Below are 21,627 nucleotides of genomic sequence, written 5' to 3'. Positions count from 1 at the left end.
TCTGCATGACTCGTCCTCTGAATTCTATTCAGTTCTTCTTCGTGATGACTAGGTACAGACTCCTTGAGCAAAGTGCTTATTTTTTGTGGTGCCTCCTGAAGCTAGAGGCGACTAAGTGTCCATGCTTTTTAAAAGCCTAATTTGCAAGTAGTACCTACATTGGCTTGAAACTGTCCTTTATTGCCCAAGGTTCCGCCTGCTGAGCAGCTGGAAATGACGGTAAATTTGGACCTGCCTACAAAAAGGAGATCTGGCAGCTAAACGTTCCAAAGACATTCCTCACCGCTGTTGAAAAGAAGGGTGGTTGCCAGATTGCATTGAGCAGTAGAACATTGAAGGCATAAAAGGAAGCTGCATGCTAAAACATCCTCACAGAAAAACAAACTTTAAACGCACCCTGCTGCAGGAGGTACTTGTGCTCTGTCATCAAACCGTGGTTATACATGTGGCTAAGTTTTTAAAAATACGGTAGCTTTGTTTGGGGACTTTGGCTGAAAAATTAGGCCTTAGTGTGTGGACTTGCTCCAGACTGTTCATTGAAACGGCTTGGTGCTGAATTGAAGCACACACTGCTGTATGATACATGCTTCCTCATTTTCAAGGGTGGTGTGTGGAAGGGGGAAAGAAGCACTGTGCGCTTAATCTCACTGAATGGGCAAAGACGGAGCCCTGGACTAGGGAGCCTGCCCACGAACCAGCTCGTCTTCACCGTTAAATAAAGCTCTGCTTCTCCTGCTCCTCACCAAGTGCGGGTGGGGGCAGCATTGTGCACAGCACACGCTGTTGTGCAGCCCAAGTCTCTTAGCAGCTGATGAAGAGGCATGGGATGGGGGGACACTTGCAGTGTCCATGCCACCTGGGTGTGCCAAAGCTTTGGGCTGTGCTGCGCTCATTGCTGGGTATGGCAGCCGTATGGTTTACTTGTTTGCCCACTGAACAACACCGTCTTTTCTGGACACAATATGGGGCGAGTGCCTATGGCACTGTCTTTTCGGCATTTACTCTCGCATTTACCCTATGGTCCACATCACCTGAAATTTCAGCTTGGCCTAAGGTGTTTGAACTAGGGTGACCTGTCGTATGTGCGATGCCAACTTCGATTCCTGTGGGTAAGCAAGAGCATCAGAATTGCTCCCAGGGTGCAGATTTGTCCATTAAAATGCCCACGAGTTGTAATTCACAGTAGCATGAAGGAAGTTATTTACTCCTTCCATTCGATCACTGAAAACCAGCCGAAGCTTCTGAAAACGACTTTTAGTAGGGATGGGCAGTTGGTACATATTTTTCTTGGGGTAAAGTTTCAAAAAAAGACAATAATACAGCAGTAGGTCGCTGACACAGGACTCTACCTGTGCCAATTCTTTCTGTTCTGCACAGTCTGCAAAGAAATTGAGTTAACAAACATTACACGTGACAAGTATCGGGGACTTGTAAAAGGAAGTAGGGTGGGCCAGTGTTGACGCTCAAGGTAGTGCCAATGCATTTTTTTCCCCAGCTTTGGCATTGTGTGGGAACACAAACATATTGGTACACAGCCTGGAGAAATGCCAGCAGGGTTCGTATAGACCCTTGAGTACGCTTTGTTCAGAAACAGTCTATCCCTGGGCACCTCTTCAGACTGGAGAAGATTGTGTTTCTTGGAAGTTGGGGGCAAAAGCTCACTCGATCAACATAACCCAACCAAGCTTTGCATGGGCTTGAAATGGCTCTGTACTGAGTGGTGTTAGTGTACAATAATTGTGGCACAGCGCTTGTCACAAAAAAAGAGAGGATTCTTTGGAGCTTCAAAAAACACCACTGCTTGCAATGCGGGAAAGGAGGCCTCCTCAGTTTGTAGCCTGGCTAAGGATGCAAGTGTAATAATTCCTGCTTTTAAGCTGATGCTAGCCAGTAGGTGAAAATCCCTGGATTGCAGGGATTCGCACCGCAGTCACATTGCACCACGTGAACCCATGTGCAGCATTTTCTTCTAGAAGTTTGTCGCTTCTTTCAAAGCGCCATATAACGCAGATACTGCAGTTGTAGAAACTGCCATGCAGACATCCTTCCTTCTTGCCGCCCTTAAATTCTGTACCAAATGGGACTTCAAGGAAAACTGCTTTCCCTTATCTCTCGCTCGATGGTACCAGATTGAAGCTAACAACAAGAGAGATTTGAAGCATGCATTCACAGGGTTCGTACAGGCTTCAAAAGCAAAAATTCAAGGACTTTCAAGGACCAGAAAACACATTTTCAAGGTCCCAATCTGATGTTTTATCTGGGATTATTTATAACTTTCTCAACACAATGCAAAAGATTTTTTATTGCACAATACCTAAGCACATTAGTGCACATTTAGATAAGTGCTAACGGGTTCACGAATGCTCCCCCACCTTTTTTTATTTCATGATTGGTGTTTTTCTTTTTTCTTGTTTTGATCAGGCTGTCTTATTTCAAAATCCCGCCCGCATCTCTTGCTTTGTCAGCAATGGTATCAGATGAAATTAAATCGGCGAGTGTTGCTGCAAGGCAGGAAAAACTATGCACACGTCTGCCATTTGCACGTAAAAGCAAACGCAGATGGAGCGTATGAGGCGGCACAGCAAAGATGCAATGAGCGAGCGTCCACAGACTAGACAAGATAGAGAACACAAGCCGGCTTTCACTGGATTGGATTGAGAAGTGCCTGCTCGCAATGTTGCCTCGTAATGAAAATTCCCCAAACTTGTTGCAGTTTCACGCAATACACTGAAATTTGATTGTTGCAGTGTTTCTTTACATTTGTTAACACCTAAAATCCACGACAAAACACTTTGAATTCTCGTGAAAAGACAGGGACATCGAATTCTCTCCAGGAAAATCAAGGGTTTTCAAGGACCATTTAAAAATTCCAGGACTTTCAAGGCCTTGAAATAGGCACTTCTAAATTCAAGGGTTTTCAAGGTTTTCCAGGACCTGTGCGAACCCTGCATTCACATTCAGGCACTATACACTTCAGTAAAAAATCGGCACTGTGTGAGCTGCCTTTGCCGCCCTCCATTTGAAAACCACTGCCTTGGACAATGGTCGACACACAATAATTAATAAATTTCAACTATATATAGTAGACAAAGGGGCGACCCAGGCCCCACTGGGGACTTTGATGTGTACTAAAACATTGATCACCTTGACAGAAATCCACGCTTCGACACACTGCTGTTCCCCCTGAGGCGAGCACGAGAGTTGACCAACTGAGAACAGCCTCTCGTGTAGTAGCAAATGGCACCCATTAAGTACATGTGGTACAGCAAACAATAGAAGCACTGTTGAGCCATATCCTTGGGGTACACCTAGCACAATCTGCTGTCAAATTGCCTAAAGCTTTACCGGGTCTTTACTGGACACGCACACATGCATGACAAGAAGGAAGAACAACTGTGCCACACAGTTCCAAAACTTTGCACTGCTGCTCTGCAGACTAAAAGCCAACAGCTCTATCACATTTATAATGTTCTTTTTCCACCCCTGCGGGCTGCCAGTTGCTTCTCATTCACCCTGGGGAATGGCAGCAATGCAGCGAGACTGAGGTTATTAAAGGGCTACTTGCTCCGCCTGTGCTTAATCAACCAGCAGCACAAATTTACGTCGCAATGACAAGTTCTCAGTTGGGTGATAAGCACAAAATGATGCAATAAACACAATACGTGAATCGAATTCTTCATAGCTCCGTCTCTGCTTGCCTTGTAGCGAAAGGTGTGGTGTAGATGCTAGTGTTTTAACCCCTCCCGCCATCGCGCATAGACAAAACGAGAAGCCCCAATACCTGCAGTTCACAACCTATCGTTCGAAGCACAAGCACTGCGGTTGAGCTGTTAGTCGGTCGAAAAGATGGGAGAGAGGAGGAGGCGGCAACACTGTGCTACCGCCCGGTCCTTTTTCGCACCAGTGACCAAAATATTCAGAAATCTCACTGGTATAATGCTTACACCAGCATGCAGCCACTTGCTAAACTTGGCACTCGGACACACACTACACGTCGGCTCAACCTTGCTCTGCAGTGCACCCGCATGACCTTGCTCCTGTGCAAATGCAGAGTGCACTGGTAGCGATGGCTCCAGCCAGCACTTTTAATGCATACCCATTCGCCACTCCCTTATAGTGGGCAAGCAGTGACAGGCACCCTGCTCTGTTCACCTTGCAACGGCAGCGCCCCCATTCGCTCATCATGAGTCCTGCTCACGCTTCCTTCCTGGTAGCTGCGTGCATCGGTGACACCAGTGCATGTGGGGAAGGCAGCGCTGAACTAGCCCTGGCTGCCCCACCAAGGAGACCCGACGAATGCCAGGCACTGGTGGTGCCCCAGACGGTCAGGCTGCTCAAAAATGGCGCGAGCAGCTAGTCAACGTGGGTGCATACCAGGGTGATCAGATCTTCTCAGAGAAGCCCAGGTGCTGGGCTACTTTCTGGTGAATCTTCTTGCAGCCTGTGGAAGAGTAGAGGGCGTACTCGGTGGGGATGTAGTCCAGCTCGTTGGCAATGTCCTCGATGAGCTTCTCGGTGGCTGCCCGGCTGCGGCGCTTGAACTCATCCCGGATGCAGGCCATGATCTGCTTCCGCTCGAGGGGCAAGAAGGGCACAAACACGTCGATCAGGTTCTTCTGCACAATGTCGGCACGGTAGAGCCCTCCTGGAGGGGAGAGAAGGGAGGAGGAACACTGAGGCCTCTTCGTTTCCCTCCCCACTCTGAGATCGAAAGAATGGCACACGCGACAAAAACCGCCAGAAGCTGTCTTTGACAATAATTGAAGCCACGTCAATGCCTGTAGGCTGCTCAGTGCAGTGATCTTATTGCACACTGTTTGTGCTTTCATTGAATTCATTCTCCGACACTACTCAAAGCTGCCGCTTTCACTGAATGTACCAGTGATGGTACCTGCTTGTTGGCTTTGAAGAAAGCCAGTGAGAACTACTGCAGGAATCTACCGCTTCAGAGTCAGGTTCCTTTGCACCTCTGATGGAATCTCGTAGACGCCAATACAAGTCACAAGTTCCTTACATGGTCACAAAATTCACACCCAGCCACTGCTAATCCAACGGTGCAGACACAAAGCGATGTACTGCGCATATGAAACGAAATTTTCTGTGTCTGCAGAAGTGTCTCAAATGGCCTTGTCGATTTCTAAACAAAATTATTTATTACAGTGAAAAAAAAAGTAGGGAGGTCAGATCAAATGATCATTTCATTGGAAATGTGCAACAGTTTTACATGTCAGGAAAGAGTTAACGATGTCAATTAAAAAGCAAATAATTACGGAGTCTACGATACACATTACTTGCAGAATCGGAGCCTTTCACTGCTCCAGGTTATGGGATTTCCTCCTAAATGTGGCTTGGAATAAGGAAAGCTAATGTTTGATGTCAAATGCATTGGAACTGCACTAGGCATACACACTTGGTTATAAGTGGTTATCTGTTGGAACAGCCACCATTGAGAGCAAAATTTTCAAATGGATATCTTAATCCAAATTCTAGGGCAGGGTATCTAAATAATAAGCTGCCATCATGACAACTCTGAATTGAAGATTGCCTCACCAGAAAAGACCGTTCCAATTTTACACGAACTTAGCCAAGTAAATTATTCATGAAAAAACAGAAGAAAGGGTGGTGAATTGCCCTCTAATTTTATGCACTCAATTTGCAACACTATTATACTAATGTGAGCAATCAGCTGATTCCAACCGAATCAACCGGCTTGCAGCTGGAACCGATGGTGTTTAAATAAAAAAAATACGATTGTGTAGCAATGAGGCAATTAACAAATGGCTACAGTGTAATTGTAGAAGAACATCCAGAGAGAGCAAGGGCTTTGTCAATAACAAGCCAAAGTATTTACATCATTTAAAAAGAATTGTGTGTATCTAAGCCATTCTCATCTTTAAAGAAGCCATGATGACAAAATACAGCCTTCTTTAATTGGAAAGAACTAGCCTTTGGTAACTCACTCAACTCAATCCCAGCTCTGAAAGTAGTTTTTTAAACGAAAAAAACAAAAAAAAAAACATCAAGAAATATTGAAAAACTTTCAAACTGTATGTTACACGATGTAGCAAGCGACCGTAACAGGCGAGTACCAAACAACAGTTATTAGTGTGTTAACTGCACATTAGCATTCACGTGATATGCTCAAATGAAACTAGAGGCCCCACTACAATCGCACGGCCATCCTTCCTGGTGGTGGTTTTGGTCGGCGGACATCAATCGTACAAGCAAATAGTACCTTCATTTTGTCTTCCTGGCCCCTTTAAGACGTGCTTCTTCTAAGCTACACACCTCCTTTGTCCCTCCTTTTTGCTGAAAGTTCGAAATCGACATGAATGGAAGGCAAGCACAACGAGTGGCTTTATACAGTGGGCAACTGACGTAGTAATGGTCCTTGTGGAACAGGTGTTTTTTCTTACTACACGGTGAATTTCTGGCTGGCAAAGCGAGAGATTCCATACAATAAGAACCTTAGAAATTTGAAGGTTTTGATGATACTGATTCTGCATAGTAACTGGCCAGACCGTTTCACACCTACAAGATAAGGTGCTACTACAATCAACATTACCACACTGAATTTTGACTCAAACAGGGGTGAAAGCGAGCTTGAGAATTCGGAAGCAGTAAAAAAATTCCAGCGTTTCAGCAGCGGTAAAATGGGGACCAGCTAATTGGGTCCAGCAGGAGACACTCCACCAAAGGGAGATTTTCAGTAAATTAAATAGCTAAACAAAGTAAAACTGTATTACACAGCGAGGCCTAGCAAAATAGAACAGTAAAATCTTTTCTTTGTCGAAAGTTCTATTTGCTTAGCAGTTCTAAAAAATGAAACAACTTTTACACTGTTGTTTCGTTAAAGTGACTCGACAAGGGCACACCAAATACTGTCAAAAGCAACTTTTTGGTCTGTCGTTTTTTTTCCCTGTGTAATCATTTTCCCGTGGTCAGTTTGACCTTCCAACCACAGAGGGTGGAGGGAGTCAAGGGGTGGTGAGAGGGAGGAGAGTCTGGGCATTGTAACCTTCAAACTGAGGAAGGCTGAAGAGGGGAGGGAGTGGTGAGGGAGAGAGGGGTTACTTTAAAATTCTAGGGCAGCTACTTATGTAGGTGTTGAGTCTTGACAACCATTAAGGCAGCAGTGTTGCTACTCACAGTTTATAAACTGAAGGTTTCACAACTAATGAAATGCAGATTTTAAAGAAAACATTAAATCATTGAAGGTGAATTACTAAAGTAAAAACTTGCTCTATTTGAAGGTACTAGTCACCATGCAAAACAGGTTCAGAGCTTCAAAATGTTACAGCTGCTTTTTCACATCACATTTCCCTTTTGTTTCTTGCCACAGCAGGTTTCATGTTATTTTAAGCTGTACAGTCGAACACGGATATATCGAACACGGGTATATCGAATTATTGCCTATATCGAACTCATAAATTATCCCCTTGGAAATTCTGTGCAAAAGTATAGGAATTCGTACGTTTATATCGAACCGTATTTTCCCCGACATTGGGTATATCGAACGCCGCGCGAGCTGGAAAGTGCTCTTCGGCGGTCGCTGCACCCCCGATTGAGGTTGAGGAGGATGTGGAGGAATGCGCGGGCATGGCGAAGACTGGCTCGCGGAACTAATTCCCCCAACCGGAACGAATTTGCGCTTGCCCAGTCGGGCCCCGCTACCGGCCGCCGTAGCGTTAGCGGACGGAGCCCGGTATGCTAAATTGCTCTAGGCACACAAGTCCGAACGCTCGGAAAATGTGACGAGGTAGGGATGCCCCGACGACGCACGTTCTTTTTTTTTTTTTTTTTTTTTTGCGGCTGCGTACGTTCCTCGGCTTGCCGAAAAAGAGTTTTTTTTTTCTCTCTCTCTGGGTCTGTCTTCCCCCGATGTCGTCTCGGGAAAGGGAAGAGGGAACGAAGGCGCTGGCGGCCTCCTCCTTCTTTTGCATTTTGCTGCTGTTGGTGCTGTTTGGCGAGTTGTCCCGCACCTTTCGGAGATCACTGTTTCTCTCGGAGATGACCATCGCGAGCGCTTTGTTGGAGTCCGTTCAGAGAGCCTTGGAATTGTAATTGTTACCTTCAAGGTTATTGTGGTACGTGCGCGCTGTTCTTTTGCGTGCGTGTTGTGCATGGTGTGCGAAGGCGCAGCGTACTGCTGGAATTTTCTAGTTGTGCAGCCTCGAGAAGATCGAGACCAGCGTCTTTAATTTCAATTCCTGGACGAAGAAGCAGGCCAAGATCAGCGATTTTTTTTCACGGAAATAAAGCGTCCTGTTACGTCGTGAGTGCGGAATTAGTTGTCATTCTTGAATGCGACGATCGGTAAGTGATCGTCCGCCATAGGTGAGGTCTCAGAGCCCATATTTTTTTATATCGAATTTTTTATATATCGAACTCATTCGCGATCCCCTTGGAGTTCGATATATCCGTGTTCGACTGTATATCTTGTTTACTTATTGATTACTATGCTTAAAGAATATTCAGTTTGCAAGTTCACACTGAAATAAAATTATTGCTCGGTTTATTGTTCAGCAGACAAAAGTTTTCTAGTTAGGATGAAGTAATTAACTTTTAAAATAATTACCTCCAGTCACTTTTACCAATAAAGAAGAATAGAGGTGTTTTTTTGTTTTAAATGTGATATCGTTAGAGATTTGTATGTATCAGCATGGTCCACTTCTGATGGTTCAAACTTGCATTTCATTCAAAGAAGTTTGAAAACTTTCGTTCACATGCTGTGTTATCAACGTCTTTCAAAGCCTTCGAATTCCATTTTGAGTTCACCTGCTGCGGCTTGTTGGTCCAGTTGTGGGTGGACATAGTTGTTCCGGAATGGTTAACAGAACAGGGGCAAATCTTAATCCAGGGGCAGAATTCTCGGTTTTGTCCATGTCATGTCCGTTTCAAAGTGTCCATTTCGAGCGAGCCCTGACTGGCTGAAAGTGGACAACCCAGATGCGGCTCAGCATAACCAAGGCAGGATGTTGGTTACTGTGCATGCCATAGGTCAGAGGCCTCCCAAATGCAACTACGTCGCAATTGAAATAGGTGCGAAATGGACTTTTCTGAAATGGACACAACTCAGAATGTGGTCTCCAAACAAAAATGAATGATAAAACGACACGCAACATGGCTGTAATGTATAGCAGAGCTGACGCTGCTTCCAACTGCCGTCTGGCCACATTGCCTGCGGCTACCATATCCTTGAAACAAATCCTGACTTTCCAAAGCTCCCTTCTCCAACAATTTTTTGCAGGGTGAACATAAAATGCCTTCACTAAAGGAAAAGTTGGCTCTGATTGGCGAGGTTTAACAATGTCGAATGCAGCATAAAAAAAACCGTGGTCTTGTTAAAATATGGCACCAGCAAAAGCTGCAAGCCATGGGGGATATGTATAGTTCAAGAAGTGCAAAATATCCCACAGGCTTTGCACCAGCATCTGATGAGGCTGCTAGTACTTAGGTACCGGGGACAATGTTAGTGTTGAAAGATGGCACACAACATTATGCCAACAGTATCATGCTACTAACCAGCCCAACTTTCTGCCCTTACTAATTAGGGTTGGGCATGCTCTTCAAGGGGCTCGCAAGAGCATGTCAGGTGGTCTGTGAAACCCCGTGCAAAATTTCGTCATCGCTTTCTCCTTTGTGCCAAACCCTGCTGGCAATGCAAAAAGGTGGCTTTACTGCGCAGCGCACACACTCAACTTCTCCGCATAGCACGCACTTTAAGCTGGCTTTTCACACAACACTGCAGCTGTGTACGAAAGCAGGGGGCACACAAACGGTGGACATTAGTGTTGCCACATGGTCCTGTTGGTTTTTTGCAGTTCCCGAGAGGAGGAGGAGGAGAAGGAAATGTCAATTGAAGTCGATAATAAGGAAAAGAAAATTGGGTGGCATTTTCCCATTCAAGAGAGCCGTAGGCTACCAAGACAAATTATTTTCTTTCACAAATAAATTTATTGAGTAAGGCTTTTTCAACACAAGGAACATTATTTTGCCAAATTTATATAATCAAACTGACACTTATTTTCATTAAAAGTGACACGGCTCAGGTATGAGAAGGCTGTTTTACAAAGCCCAGCAATGCATGCCCTTACACCCCATGTCATATCTCAAGAAAATAAAATTACTCTTGCCATTATTGGCAAAAAAAAAAAAAATTAGATCCAAGAGAAAACAGAAGCTTCACATTTCAATCATCCAGTTTTAGCTCAAAGTATAGTTAGTGAGCTCTCTGTCTGAGACGCAACATTCGCTATCCCCCAAGAACGCCACGAAATAAATGGTTCTGGACAGCAATAGCTAGTATTCTGCAATGTAGTGTGTGCTTATGTTCATGCTGTCACACACACGCATTCCCAAACACTTTTTCAGGGTCGCATTGGTATGATAGCAACATGCTGAAGCACAACGCAGCAGCAGTGGTTCAGGGCAGAATGGCAGAGCTACAGTAGAGCTTGCGGCACTTTTAGCAAACAAGTTAGTTGCGCTGCCGGCTAAAAACAAACAGAACAGTATGCACCAGCTGCTCCCAATGCCAACGTACCTTTCTCATTGAAGCTCCCCAGCTCGATGACCTTCTCCATGTCATTCAGCCTGACCTTGCTGCGATCGATGCCGTCCTTCCAGGCATCCAGGGTGGCCCGTGCAATCACATCCCCGGCAGTGTTGCTGCAATTCATCGAGGCACAGCGTGCAAGCCTCAATGCTCCTGCTTGCCAACGGCAACAAATACGCAATCAAAGCAAATGTTAACCATTTTTACTCTTTTTCAGTAGAGGAGAAGGGATGAATATGCCAAAGCTATTGTGAAGGGTACTCGATTAATTTAAAGTTTCTTTTTTTTTTTTTTTAATGAACTGTGCACTGAAGCGGCAGGCGCTGAACAGCTGAAAAAACAACCCAGGGTGCTGCGCAGCTGCAGGAAGGTTTGCACGGTAACCACCCTCCACAAAGTTTGCATGCTATTGTATGACATTCTTATTCATTTATCTTTTCCGTCTGGGCTTTTTGGCAATTATATGGCTAAAAAAAAATAATGCAACCATAATGAAATAAACCTGTCTTCGTTACGAATTTAGGGTTGTTTGAAAAGTAAAAAAATGCACACACACACATACACACCCTTGAGGTAACTGAAAAGAAGCTAATTAACCCATTACAACGATTACCGTGAAAACAAACGCAAACTTTTTGCCAGTAGAATTAAGTACAACAGCATGCAAAGCCAGATAAGCATGACAAATTATTTCCTAGACAGCGGTCGAAGTGCGGAAAAAGGCCTGAAGGTCAATATGTACAGAAAGTGGGAACGCTTGTTTGAAATGACTGAACAATGGCTGAACACGCTTAGTTAGGTGACAAGCAACCTTTACTGGAGCAAAACCGACGAGGTCAAAGAGTGCCAAAGCTTCCAAAAATTTTTAATTGTGTTTTGCAGGGTAAAGTGGCGTATAGGGCCAAAGCTTAAAAAATTAAAAAAAGGAGCGCTCCCAGAAAGTCAAGTAAATGACCGGTGACATGATATACGTGAGTTTGCATGCAAAAGATATATGCATGCAATGATTTGACCTTTTACACTTTAGGGCGCCCTGCAGCCAGTCATCGTCTTGCAAATGACGGCGAGACCCCTAACAGCGGGGCCAGTTGGTAATGCGAGTTAAGAGATGTTCCCTAGAAACCACTGTCACGTAACTTAAAACTTGGGTGAGTGAAGATATTACCCCACCTGAGAAAGAGTGCGCCGGATTCATGGTGCGCAATTTCAAGAATAGCGTATTTCTGTTTTACGGGTGGGACACACTATCGAGATCTAGAACACTGAAAGGACTGTTAGCCTAGTCAGCATGCGCACTTGTTTTCTTGTGCTTGCGAGATGTGTTTCAAGTGTGTGCTGTTTTTTTAAGCAGCAAACAGTGACTACCATTGGTGTGTCTTGTCCTTCCATACAGTCTAACCCACTTATAACAATACCAAAGTGTCACAAAAAAAGTCATTGTTATACCCAGCAATTGTTATAGCAGGGTTGGGCAGAAAAAGTTACTTTTGTAAGCATGTAGTGGTTGCCACCCAATACTTATAAAATGGAAATGTGACTGCTTGGCCGGCCATGACTTAGCTATGTGACAAGACATTCCACAGGGCCCTTAGGAAAGACCACCGTCTTTCACGTAAGGAGCGAATCTCCGCATCAAATGCTTGACTTTTTCTTTCTTATTTAACGATTAGCAGATTGCATGGCACTAAAGTGGCGTTGTTTTCTGCCTTTTTTAACACTGGTAACAGTAGACTTTACCCCGTTGTAACTTTACTTTAATCTAGACAGTGATCAAGAGGTTCCCCTGCCTCTCTTATTTCCTGGGCTGGCTGACAGCGGGAGATAAGAGGAGCAGTCAGGAGGTCTCTTCCTTTAGAGATAGGGTGGCTACATAAAAGGCACCAACTTTTTCTGAGTGCTGGAAAGATGGAAGATGCCGCAACTTATTTCATGCTTAAAGCTATGCCTGGTTACACAAAATGCACACATGATCTCTCACAGATCTCCAAATACTATATTTTACGTAGGCTCATACTGTCAGGCTCAGCTGTTATAACCAACTATAAGAAAAATGACCATTGTAATAAGCGGTTTATTTTACCATATAACATATACCAAAATCGATGGTGCCACGACTGTTTATTGTTACATCCAGTATATTGTTATAACCGGTATGGTTATAAGTGGGTTGGACTGTATATACTTGCTCTCTAATCTTGATCGTTTTGCCGGGATCTTGCTCGTGCTCATGCCGTCTTCACTGCCATTTCTGACAAGGCTTTTTACGAAGGTGCGAATATTCGAAACTTTTGAATATCAAAGCGAATGATACAATATTTGATCCAACTTCGAATCGGATAGCATATTCAAAAATTTCAAATAAATTCTTGAAGTATTTCGAAGTTCAAAAACCTACACTGGTGTTCGCCGATCGTGGCGACAGGGTTTCTACGCTGCTCCAGGAATGTGCGGCCAAGCGGCAAGAGGAAGGTGCTTTTGGGGAGTTCCTTTCCTCCTTGCCATTGGGCCAGCTCCACACTTGTGTTTATCTCATAGCAAAAAAATTTAATGTCCCATAATACAAAAAAGGGAACACCACAGATTAAAAAAAAAAGATAAACTTTAGCAAACCCTCATCAGCTGGGCATTCTAATCTGGAGAGCTGACAAGGGCAGCTTGAGTGTGACCACGTTATCAGGATGCAAAAAGAAGTCATTTTTTTCTCTATGCTTCTCTTTTCATGTCCTGATAAGGTATATCTAGCTACTATTGTTCGGTGAGCATGGTTGTGCCACCTCCGCTATTTCCCCATAATGAAAAGGAAGATGACCATGTGATCGTACCCATTGCACGAATTTAAATTAAAAACAAGACTGGAATTAGTATCTAGTGTCGAATGACCAAAGAACATAACTGAATTGTCATCCAAATAAAAAGCAGGTCCCTTTAAAGAAGCACAGCCAACCATTCTCAGCAGGCAGCCAGCCAGTGAAATGGTCATCTGCAGCAACGGCCTGCTGGAGTTAGCGTGGCACTGACTTGTGCAGTGATGCCTCTGCTGGGATGGCGGGACAGAAGTGCTTTCCCCATCTCGCCGTACGCATTTGCTAAAGGATCGCGATTTGCATCACTGAGTGGGCCTTTCAGGCACATGTTTCTTGATCATTCACAAGTGTTCCAATGTTACTTTTACTTTACTTAGTGGAACAGTCCAATCGCTATGCCATTCGTCCTCCAGTTATGGCAAACACCAAAAGTAGCAGCACCATGGTATCAGCGTAGAGACGAAACAAAAAATACTACATTTCCAACAACAACAACAACAACAACAACAACAACAACAACAAAAAAAAAGCGCACAGTGGGCTAGCCACGGGCCCCTCACAAATTCAGCAGGGTTTTTTTTTATACGGCAGAGCACATTTGTCCAGCAGGATGTGATCATGCCACAGCCACTCGGACTAGGGAAGCGTTACCTTGTGCCCATCCCTGCATTGGGCAGTGCATCTTGCAGAAGTCAGAAATTTGACAGGTATACGAGAGCGAAGAAGTGACAAATGTGCAGGGAGTCGATGTGGGCACCGGATGATCCACTGCTGGGCGGTGCCGTTGCGACATCCAAAACTTTCATCCCGCAGAGTACACACTTAGGATAGGTAATTATCTTCCGATTACAGACAAAGCAAAACAAAGGTATTGTGGGACGATTTTAAGTGGTATTAAATTTGTCATTTTAAGAAGAACTACGTAACATAATCTGATTTTTTTAACCGAGGATTAACTTTAAACCAGCTCTCTTGCAAGCATGGGGTAGTGGCCGTGTGCCCACCTGAGGAAAATGAAGACCGACTTTCGGTAATCGACTTCATCCAGCTTCTCGTGGAAGTCGAGGTAGGGCTTGATGATGTCTATGAGGCCGTTCGGCATCTTGTCGATTTCGTCGAAGATGAACAACGACCGGCCGCACTCCTTCACCTTGGCCTCAATCTCCTTCTGCAGTGTTTTCTACACAAGTGAAGAGACGCACAGTAAGAAGGGAAAACCCAGCATTACGCAGCATGCACAAGGCAAGAAAACGACCTCCCCTTCTACCTTTCCCACTGACAGGGCTCCCTTCTCCCACACCATTACCCAACACAATGGGCAGCCACGGTGTAAGATATACTTTTGCGTGAGGAAGCAGTCTGTAAAACAAACGTTTACACGTTGTTCTAATAAAGTCGCCAAACAGACGCCGCTGAGACCATTGACTGCAGCGCCCTCCAGCGCAAGAGAAAAGAAGCTGCCTAAGCACCAGCCACTTGGATGTGTTTGGATCTTTACGGCTCCTAGTCAGGCCTTCTTGGCCGCTGTCGTAACCGGTCATCTGCTCGCCGCAACTTGGCCGATTCCACCAGTGGGCGGAGCAGACGATAATTTGGAGAAAGCCGTGCGAAAGCATTTGCGCTTTCCGCAGTGTTTCAGCATGTTCTGGGCAGGTGTTTTGAGTCGGTAACAATCAAAAGAAGATATAAAACACTATACTGATGTGAATGTATGCCGTGGTAGCCATTGAACACTCACCGAAGTGAGATATCATGCTTGCGCAACAAAAAAATGGCGTGGAAACGCTTTATACAGGACTGCAATGCTGCTATGCACAGCTGGTAAAAAAAGTGACATTATTTACCATTCCCTGCGATCCTAAACGAATGAATGTGTGCTCTGTAGCAATCACCCGTAGGCAATAATGGTACTTGCAGTCGACATTTCTCTGAGAGTCCGGTTGTGCGAAATGGTACTTTTCGGAGCTTGGAGGGGAAGTACTATTTAATGTGGAAGAGGTGCGTACTCGCAAACGATGGTGGAACAGCACCACGAAATTTAAGGAAGGTAGCTGCATCGCTGGAATGAATTAAACTAGTGGCGAGTACGCTGATGTTTTTTCGTCGTCATTGACGTTGCACAACTTGGGTAAGTTACGCATGAAGCAGCGGAGACAAAGCGATGTTGCTGAAGTAACTGCCAGTGCTTAATGTTCAGAGGAGCTTCAGTGCAGGTTTATAAGAACTTACGAGGCCCGCACTCTCGCTGCTGTTTTAGCACTGCAGTAAAATCATGCGTTAAGCTTGTGTTGTGTCAGCTCACACGGTGAGCTCACACAAACCGCATTTCTTCACATGCATGCCTCTGGTGCTTGTGAATCACCTTGCTAGTCATTGGTGATGCCATGTGAAGTCTAGGACGCTGCAAAGTTAGGAGTCCTGCCACCAGATAGCCTTTCAATGGAAGATCCACCCGTGGCGCCACCGACTTATTTGACAGCCTTTTGTGTCCACCCTTAGAAGTATACATCTCACACCGTGGTCTCAGCTGAACCTTGCAGAAAGAGCCACTCACCCTGTACTTGGGCACCTCGTCCTGGTGGGGGAAGTGCTTGGTGGAGACGTACAGGCTGACGTACTTGCTGTTCATGCCCTCCTTGTAGAGGGCCTCGGCAATCATGGAGCTGGCGTAGTTCTTGCCGCCCCCTGTCCAGCCGTGGAAGGACAGCACCAGGGCCTTCTTGGGCGCCGGGTTCTGGAAGTGGTCCTTCAGGGCACGCACGATGGCCCGGTGCACCAGGGGCTGCCCGTGCAGCCGCAGCTTCAGCGTGTTGTCCAGGCCTGCACCACGACCGGCCAGGAGGCACATTTCCTCCTCCCTTTCTCTCGCTTCGGCACACGCAAATACTTAAATCCTGCTAGTGCAATTCCTTTCTGTCCAACTGGTTCCTAGTGAGGAACGAAAACCTTAGAAGGCGCACTCGCTAGGCATCCAAAAGGGGCCAACCCCTCTGTCTTTCCAAGACGGGGTCAAGACAGGCTAACTGCACACTGGTGTAGAGAGTGGAGAAACACACAGCTTCCCTATTCCTTCTTTCGCTCGATGCCCTCTCAGTATGTTGTCCGAACGCAGGTTAGGACAACATACTGGGTGTAACAACAGTCACCCTTGGCACTACCAGCTATGCTGCGTGCTTTTAAGTAAATGTGTAACAACAATGCTGTTACCTGTTATGTTACAGCAATTGAATGACGCTAACATGAGCAAACCAGCAAAGCACGAAATTCTGATGCAAGCATAAAAATGCTGCACACAAAGCGTGTTGCATTTCTATAGTCTATTTCACACAGCCTATGCTGTGTCAGGAAAGCTGTGATGGGAATCAGCCAGCTAACTGATGAGGGCTTTAGATTCGCCATCAACAGTGTTTTTCCACAAAAACCATGCCCAGGGCTTTTGCCAACACCGAATTGATAAAAAGGCTGCAACGCAGAATACCAAGCATCACACTAGTAGTAAGAAAGCACACATCCATTAGCCACTGTCAATGATCAGTGCAGCTATCACAGGTGATGATTACAAGAATCTGCCTGCTGTGTGACACCTGTGAAGCGCTTCCTTGGTGAAAAGCTTAAAAGGGATGAGTTTAAATTCCTGTGCCAGCCTGGCATGTTTAGGCAGTTAGTGGAAGTGGTAGGCACTTGTTTAGGCACTTAGTGCAAGCGATAGGAGCACAGAGTTTGTATTCACACTTGAGCAAGAACAAAGCTGCAGAGCCGCAATGCTGAAAGGTGCCACGTTACATGAAGACAGGATGTCCAATTGTCACAGGCCAGCAATAAATTTTCCCTCGCTGCTTTCTGGCCAGCCCCTTGTACAAGAACTACGAGAAAGGAGTGTGCTACTGGTGAGGTAACACGCACGGGTAAGCTAGACCACATAACGTTGCCAGCAGAAGCCTTGGTTCAGCTGCAAAAGCCACAAGGCAAATAGCCTACATTGAAAACAGATACAGCTGCAGTAAAATGCTGATGATCCAGCTAGAAAAGGCGCTGCTCTGGTCAGATGCAGCCATGTTTCTAGTTGACTGCAAAAACAAGACAAAAGAGCAACCAAAGGTGTGTTGCTCGGGGCAGAGCTTGCCTGCTGCATTGTGTTGCAATCACGCTTAAAGAAAAATTGAAAGGGCTAACAAAAATAACACCAAGACACACAGACTTCTACAAGACATGTCAGCTAACATTATTACAGCTACAAAGGGAATATTCATTGCTTACTAAGGCAGTCCCATATTATGTTGGCAGGGGAAGATGAGAAAATGACAGGCAATAGCATACTGCATGTATGCCAGTAGTCAAAACAGGGAATGCTTTTTCTATAATATCGCAATTCAACTTCTGTGCCATTTTTGTGCAGTGCCCAGGTAAGTGCAATTAAGGGGGACTCACCTGTTAACATTCCTATCAGACTTACTCCTTCATGACACACGGGCTTAAAACCCACTGTGCACCAATACGAAAAGTTCTGCAGATCCATGAAAATGCTCCGAATGGCCTAGTTTGCTTATTTCAGAAATATGTCACTTCTGAACTGAAAAAAAAAAAAAAAATTAAAATAAAACTCGCATGGAAGACTGCTAGCACCATCTAATGATGACTAGATAAACTAAAATGCATTTCTCGTTTATTTTTTATTTCAGTAAAGATGTGCAACATTTCTAAAGAAGCAAACTGGGAAGTTAGGAGCATTTTGATGGATTTGTAGAACTTTTTTATATTGGTGCATGATGCTTTTTTAGGCCCGTGGGTCATAAATTAGTAAGTCCCATAGGAATGTGATCAGGTGAGTCCTTGTTAAGGGGTAACCACATGAAGCGATTTTGGCGAGCGATGCAACAAACTTAACTCAGTGGATGGGGTGGGCTAGTGGAGCGACAAGCTGTCGCCCACACTACGTATGTCGCCGGTCCGCCCCATAACTGCCATTTGTTGCATCGCTCGCCGGCCAGAAGCAAGTGATGAGACAATTGGCAGTTATGGGGAGGACCGGCGGCAGTGTATTACGTAGTGTGGGCGACAGCTTGTCGCTCTCTTGGCTAAGGACAGGCATTGTGGTGGGAGGAACAAGGGGCGGAAGCTCGTTAAGGAAACCACAGGATGTAGACTGAGCAGCAACACAAAATCGCTCATGTTGCCGGCCGGCTATCAGCTCCAAGCATGCCACTGGAGTTGTGCAGTGCCACGCCTGGTGGAAAAACAAGAGATCCCTACTCCCAGAAGTCACTTCATCAGCAGCACCATTTTGATTCCTGTCCAAAGCACCAATAAAACAAGAATTTCAATTGATAAAAATAACTCAAGAGTCACCTCTGCATGTGGAGCCTTCATTTATACCTCAGCTACACTAGGGTCCGTATGTTATATAAACTGAATGTCATTTGACTCAAATGGGGTGCTTCGAATGCCATTCAGAATCCGCCGTGCTCCACTACAATTTCGATGGCATTTGAAAGCTTTAACAATTGCTCGCCGTGCTGCGTGGCATTGCTGCTGTCGAGTTCTGTTTTTACACAATAATGCCACAATCAAATTTAGCGGCAGCCTTTGGCATTAAAATGATATCATATTATCAGTAACATAAGCTTTGACACGGTTTTTGCTTACTTCTGAATTGCAATCGAGTTTTTTGTGCTGTCTGGCCAAACTGGTTTGTCGCTTGCTGGCACTGGTGCTGAGAGTAAGGAGTTATTACGTCTTGATATCACGATAAGTTAACAAGAAGTAAACAAAGTCCCACAATTAAATATATTTTGTTTGTTTTAGGTACACCAGTAATGTATTTGTTTATGCTGACTTGGAACGTTGTGCGCGAGAGTGCTAGAAATGGCATTTCAGAGCCCAAATGTCTCTCTGGGTGCTCATTTGGCTCGAATGGCATTTCAAAACCCAGTAGAGCAGCACAACTTCGCATTTGAGTCAAATCACATTTGGTTCAAATGACACTCCGACGCTAGTGTAGCAAGGGTATTAGCTGGCAGTTTAAATTCCAAGTACAACGGAATAAGATAACTTTACAGTTTAACTTAAAGGTCAGCGATGCCTGAATGCATTGCTCGCATGTGACATCACCACTGCCCTTTCTGGTGCACTTCTTTCCGCTTTCTCAGCCCTGTTCAAGATAAGAGCGGCAGATATGGTCACAGCCTTCCACCGTGCATGCAGTGCTTCTACATGGCAGCTACAGTGACATCAGTGCAAGCTATGTATAAGGTGCAAAGCCAGGCAACATTGCCAAGAATGAAACTCCTGTGCATTTGGCTGTGAAGAGAACAAAGCAGAATGTTTTTATGGAACAGAAATCCTAAAGATACGCTAAGAAGTAAGCAAGAAAAGCAACACCTTGAAACTGCTTAGATGAGAAAACTAGCACATTACAGCTCATCCTAGGAGAAAAAGGCATCACTTGCAAATCTGAGTCTGAAATTTTTTTAGGTTGTGCTTAACTTTATGCTTGCATACAAAAAATTATATTTTTATCAGCCACCTTCCTGCACTTCTTGCAACAACTGAAAGTTTGCAGTTTTCATCAATAAATTCCCTCTGAGCATGATTCCAGCCAACATATCCTGCTGCGGTGTAACTCCGACTACTTGAACACGGGAATGCCCCCCAGAGAAATGCGCGCACAAGCTTATAAAAGCACGCTTGGACTACTTGGCTCATGTGAGTTCAACTAATTAACTCGCTAAAAATAATTATTTTATAAAGATGAATAATCGATCAACCAACTGCCCAGAATCACACACACACATGTATACATCCAGCAGGCTGCTGCAAACTGTCAAGATTAATTCTCAAACGTTTGAATAAAGGGTTCAATTGTTTCAAGTTTATGCATCAATCTGACGCATTTGACAACATGACATTCAACGTGGGCGCGTTGCAAACGAAAATGCTAATCGGCTGGCGACAGCGTAGCATCAATTAAAATCACTGTAGCATCGAATGCGCGCTGAAACGAAGGGGCCTATCTACGCCTTGCGTTTAATTCACGAACAGACACATTCCATGTTTTGAGTGGCTAATTTTCAATTACACAGAAGGCAAAAACGCCAGGCACGAGAAATATTTTCACATTCCTCGAAGCTATATTTTCCACCAGCAACTTGGCCTACAATTATAGTGCTTTTTCAATTCTATTCACTGCCTGTAGTAACTAGTATGTTGAGTGGAGTCCCCGCGAGTATTCGAATGACGACAGCAGCACAGCAGCGTTCGTGCTGTGTAAGCGCGGCCATTTCCTAAATTTTACCATGCCGCTTTTCATTCTCAAAAAGTAGAAACATTTTAACAAACTAAGGCAAAATCACGCGTACTCAACGTATACATGAAGAGAATCCGACTTGCGTAAGGCTGTCTCAGGGAAGTGCACGAGACTTCCTCAAGCGACTCCTTGCGCGAGAGCTAACCATCAAATAATAACACAGTCAAGTGCGCCGAAATAGTAAATAAACGCTGCGCCTGAGAGCACGTTTCCTTAAATAGGAGTCGCGATAACGCCAACGAAGCCGAGATCCAACTTGAGCATAAACATGGCCGTCAGTACACGCACATAAACGCATATGCGGGGTGATCGCAAACCAGCCGTACCCTTGATGTTGTCCGTCACCCAAGGAGACGCGCAGCATTCGGAGGTTTTACATTTAACGGCGTTCCACCCGGCGTACATCATCGAGAGACCAAGAGCACCGCCTACTGCTAATACGGTAGATACTGATACGGGTTCTAGGCTTTCGCAGGGCCATACTAGACTAAACCAGATGCACGCAACAGACATATATACAGACGGTTCGTGGTGAAATTTCATCGTGGTGGTGAAACTTGTCGAAACTCGATACACTGGCGAAAAGAACTATCGATTCAACCTTAACGGCGTCCGCACGGGCTAGGAAGCAGCCATGTTGAAAAACGAAACTTGATAACGACACCTACTGCCCAGCGTTGTCAGCCGTTTTCTTAGGTTTTGGACGGCGCGGAGAGTGTGACGAAGTTTCTCTGCGCTTACTGTAGCCCACATTCTTGCAGTAAAACTTCCCGGAAGGTTTCTTCAAACCTTTCTCTGTCATTAACAATGCAAAGAGTTCGCGACAGGCAGAGAACGTGACATCGAGATGGCTCGCGTGGTAGCTGAGCAGGTAGCTGAGCTCATAAAAGAGTAATATCCGCCACACTTAAGGCAGCAATAGTTCTTGCAATAAAAATATAAATGTTTTTATGCTAATTTTC

At 45.0% G+C, this 21,627-nt stretch overlaps 1 protein-coding gene across 2 annotated transcripts; it reads right to left on the bottom strand.

The window, feature by feature from the left end:
- Nucleotides 1-51: 51 nt before the first annotated feature.
- On the bottom strand, nt 52-21,464 carry LOC144141065 (torsin-1A-like). Of its 2 annotated transcripts, none has more exons than XM_077672585.1 (5): nt 21,334-21,464; nt 15,917-16,182; nt 14,367-14,542; nt 10,547-10,671; nt 52-4,645 (listed from the first exon to the last, which is right to left on the bottom strand). In XM_077672585.1, the coding sequence occupies exons 1-5, from the start codon at nt 21,416-21,418 to the stop codon at nt 4,383-4,385; spliced, it is 915 nt and encodes a 304-aa protein (XP_077528711.1). In that variant the 5' UTR covers nt 21,419-21,464; the 3' UTR covers nt 52-4,382. The 2 variants fall into 2 exon arrangements, with proteins under 2 accessions (XP_077528711.1, XP_077528702.1); XM_077672576.1 differs by lacking the exon at nt 21,334-21,464 and adding an exon at nt 20,992-21,327.
- Between the last annotated feature and the right edge of the window lie 163 nt (nt 21,465-21,627).

The sequence above is a fragment of the Haemaphysalis longicornis genome, unplaced genomic scaffold (assembly GCF_048455015.1).
Source record: "Haemaphysalis longicornis isolate Haplotype H1 unplaced genomic scaffold, Haemaphysalis longicornis Haplotype H1 scaffold_1, whole genome shotgun sequence".
NCBI classification, from domain to species: domain Eukaryota; kingdom Metazoa; phylum Arthropoda; class Arachnida; order Ixodida; family Ixodidae; genus Haemaphysalis; species Haemaphysalis longicornis.
The sequence above is the reverse complement of the archived record's forward strand: the minus strand, read 5'-3'. Positions and strand labels throughout refer to the sequence as shown.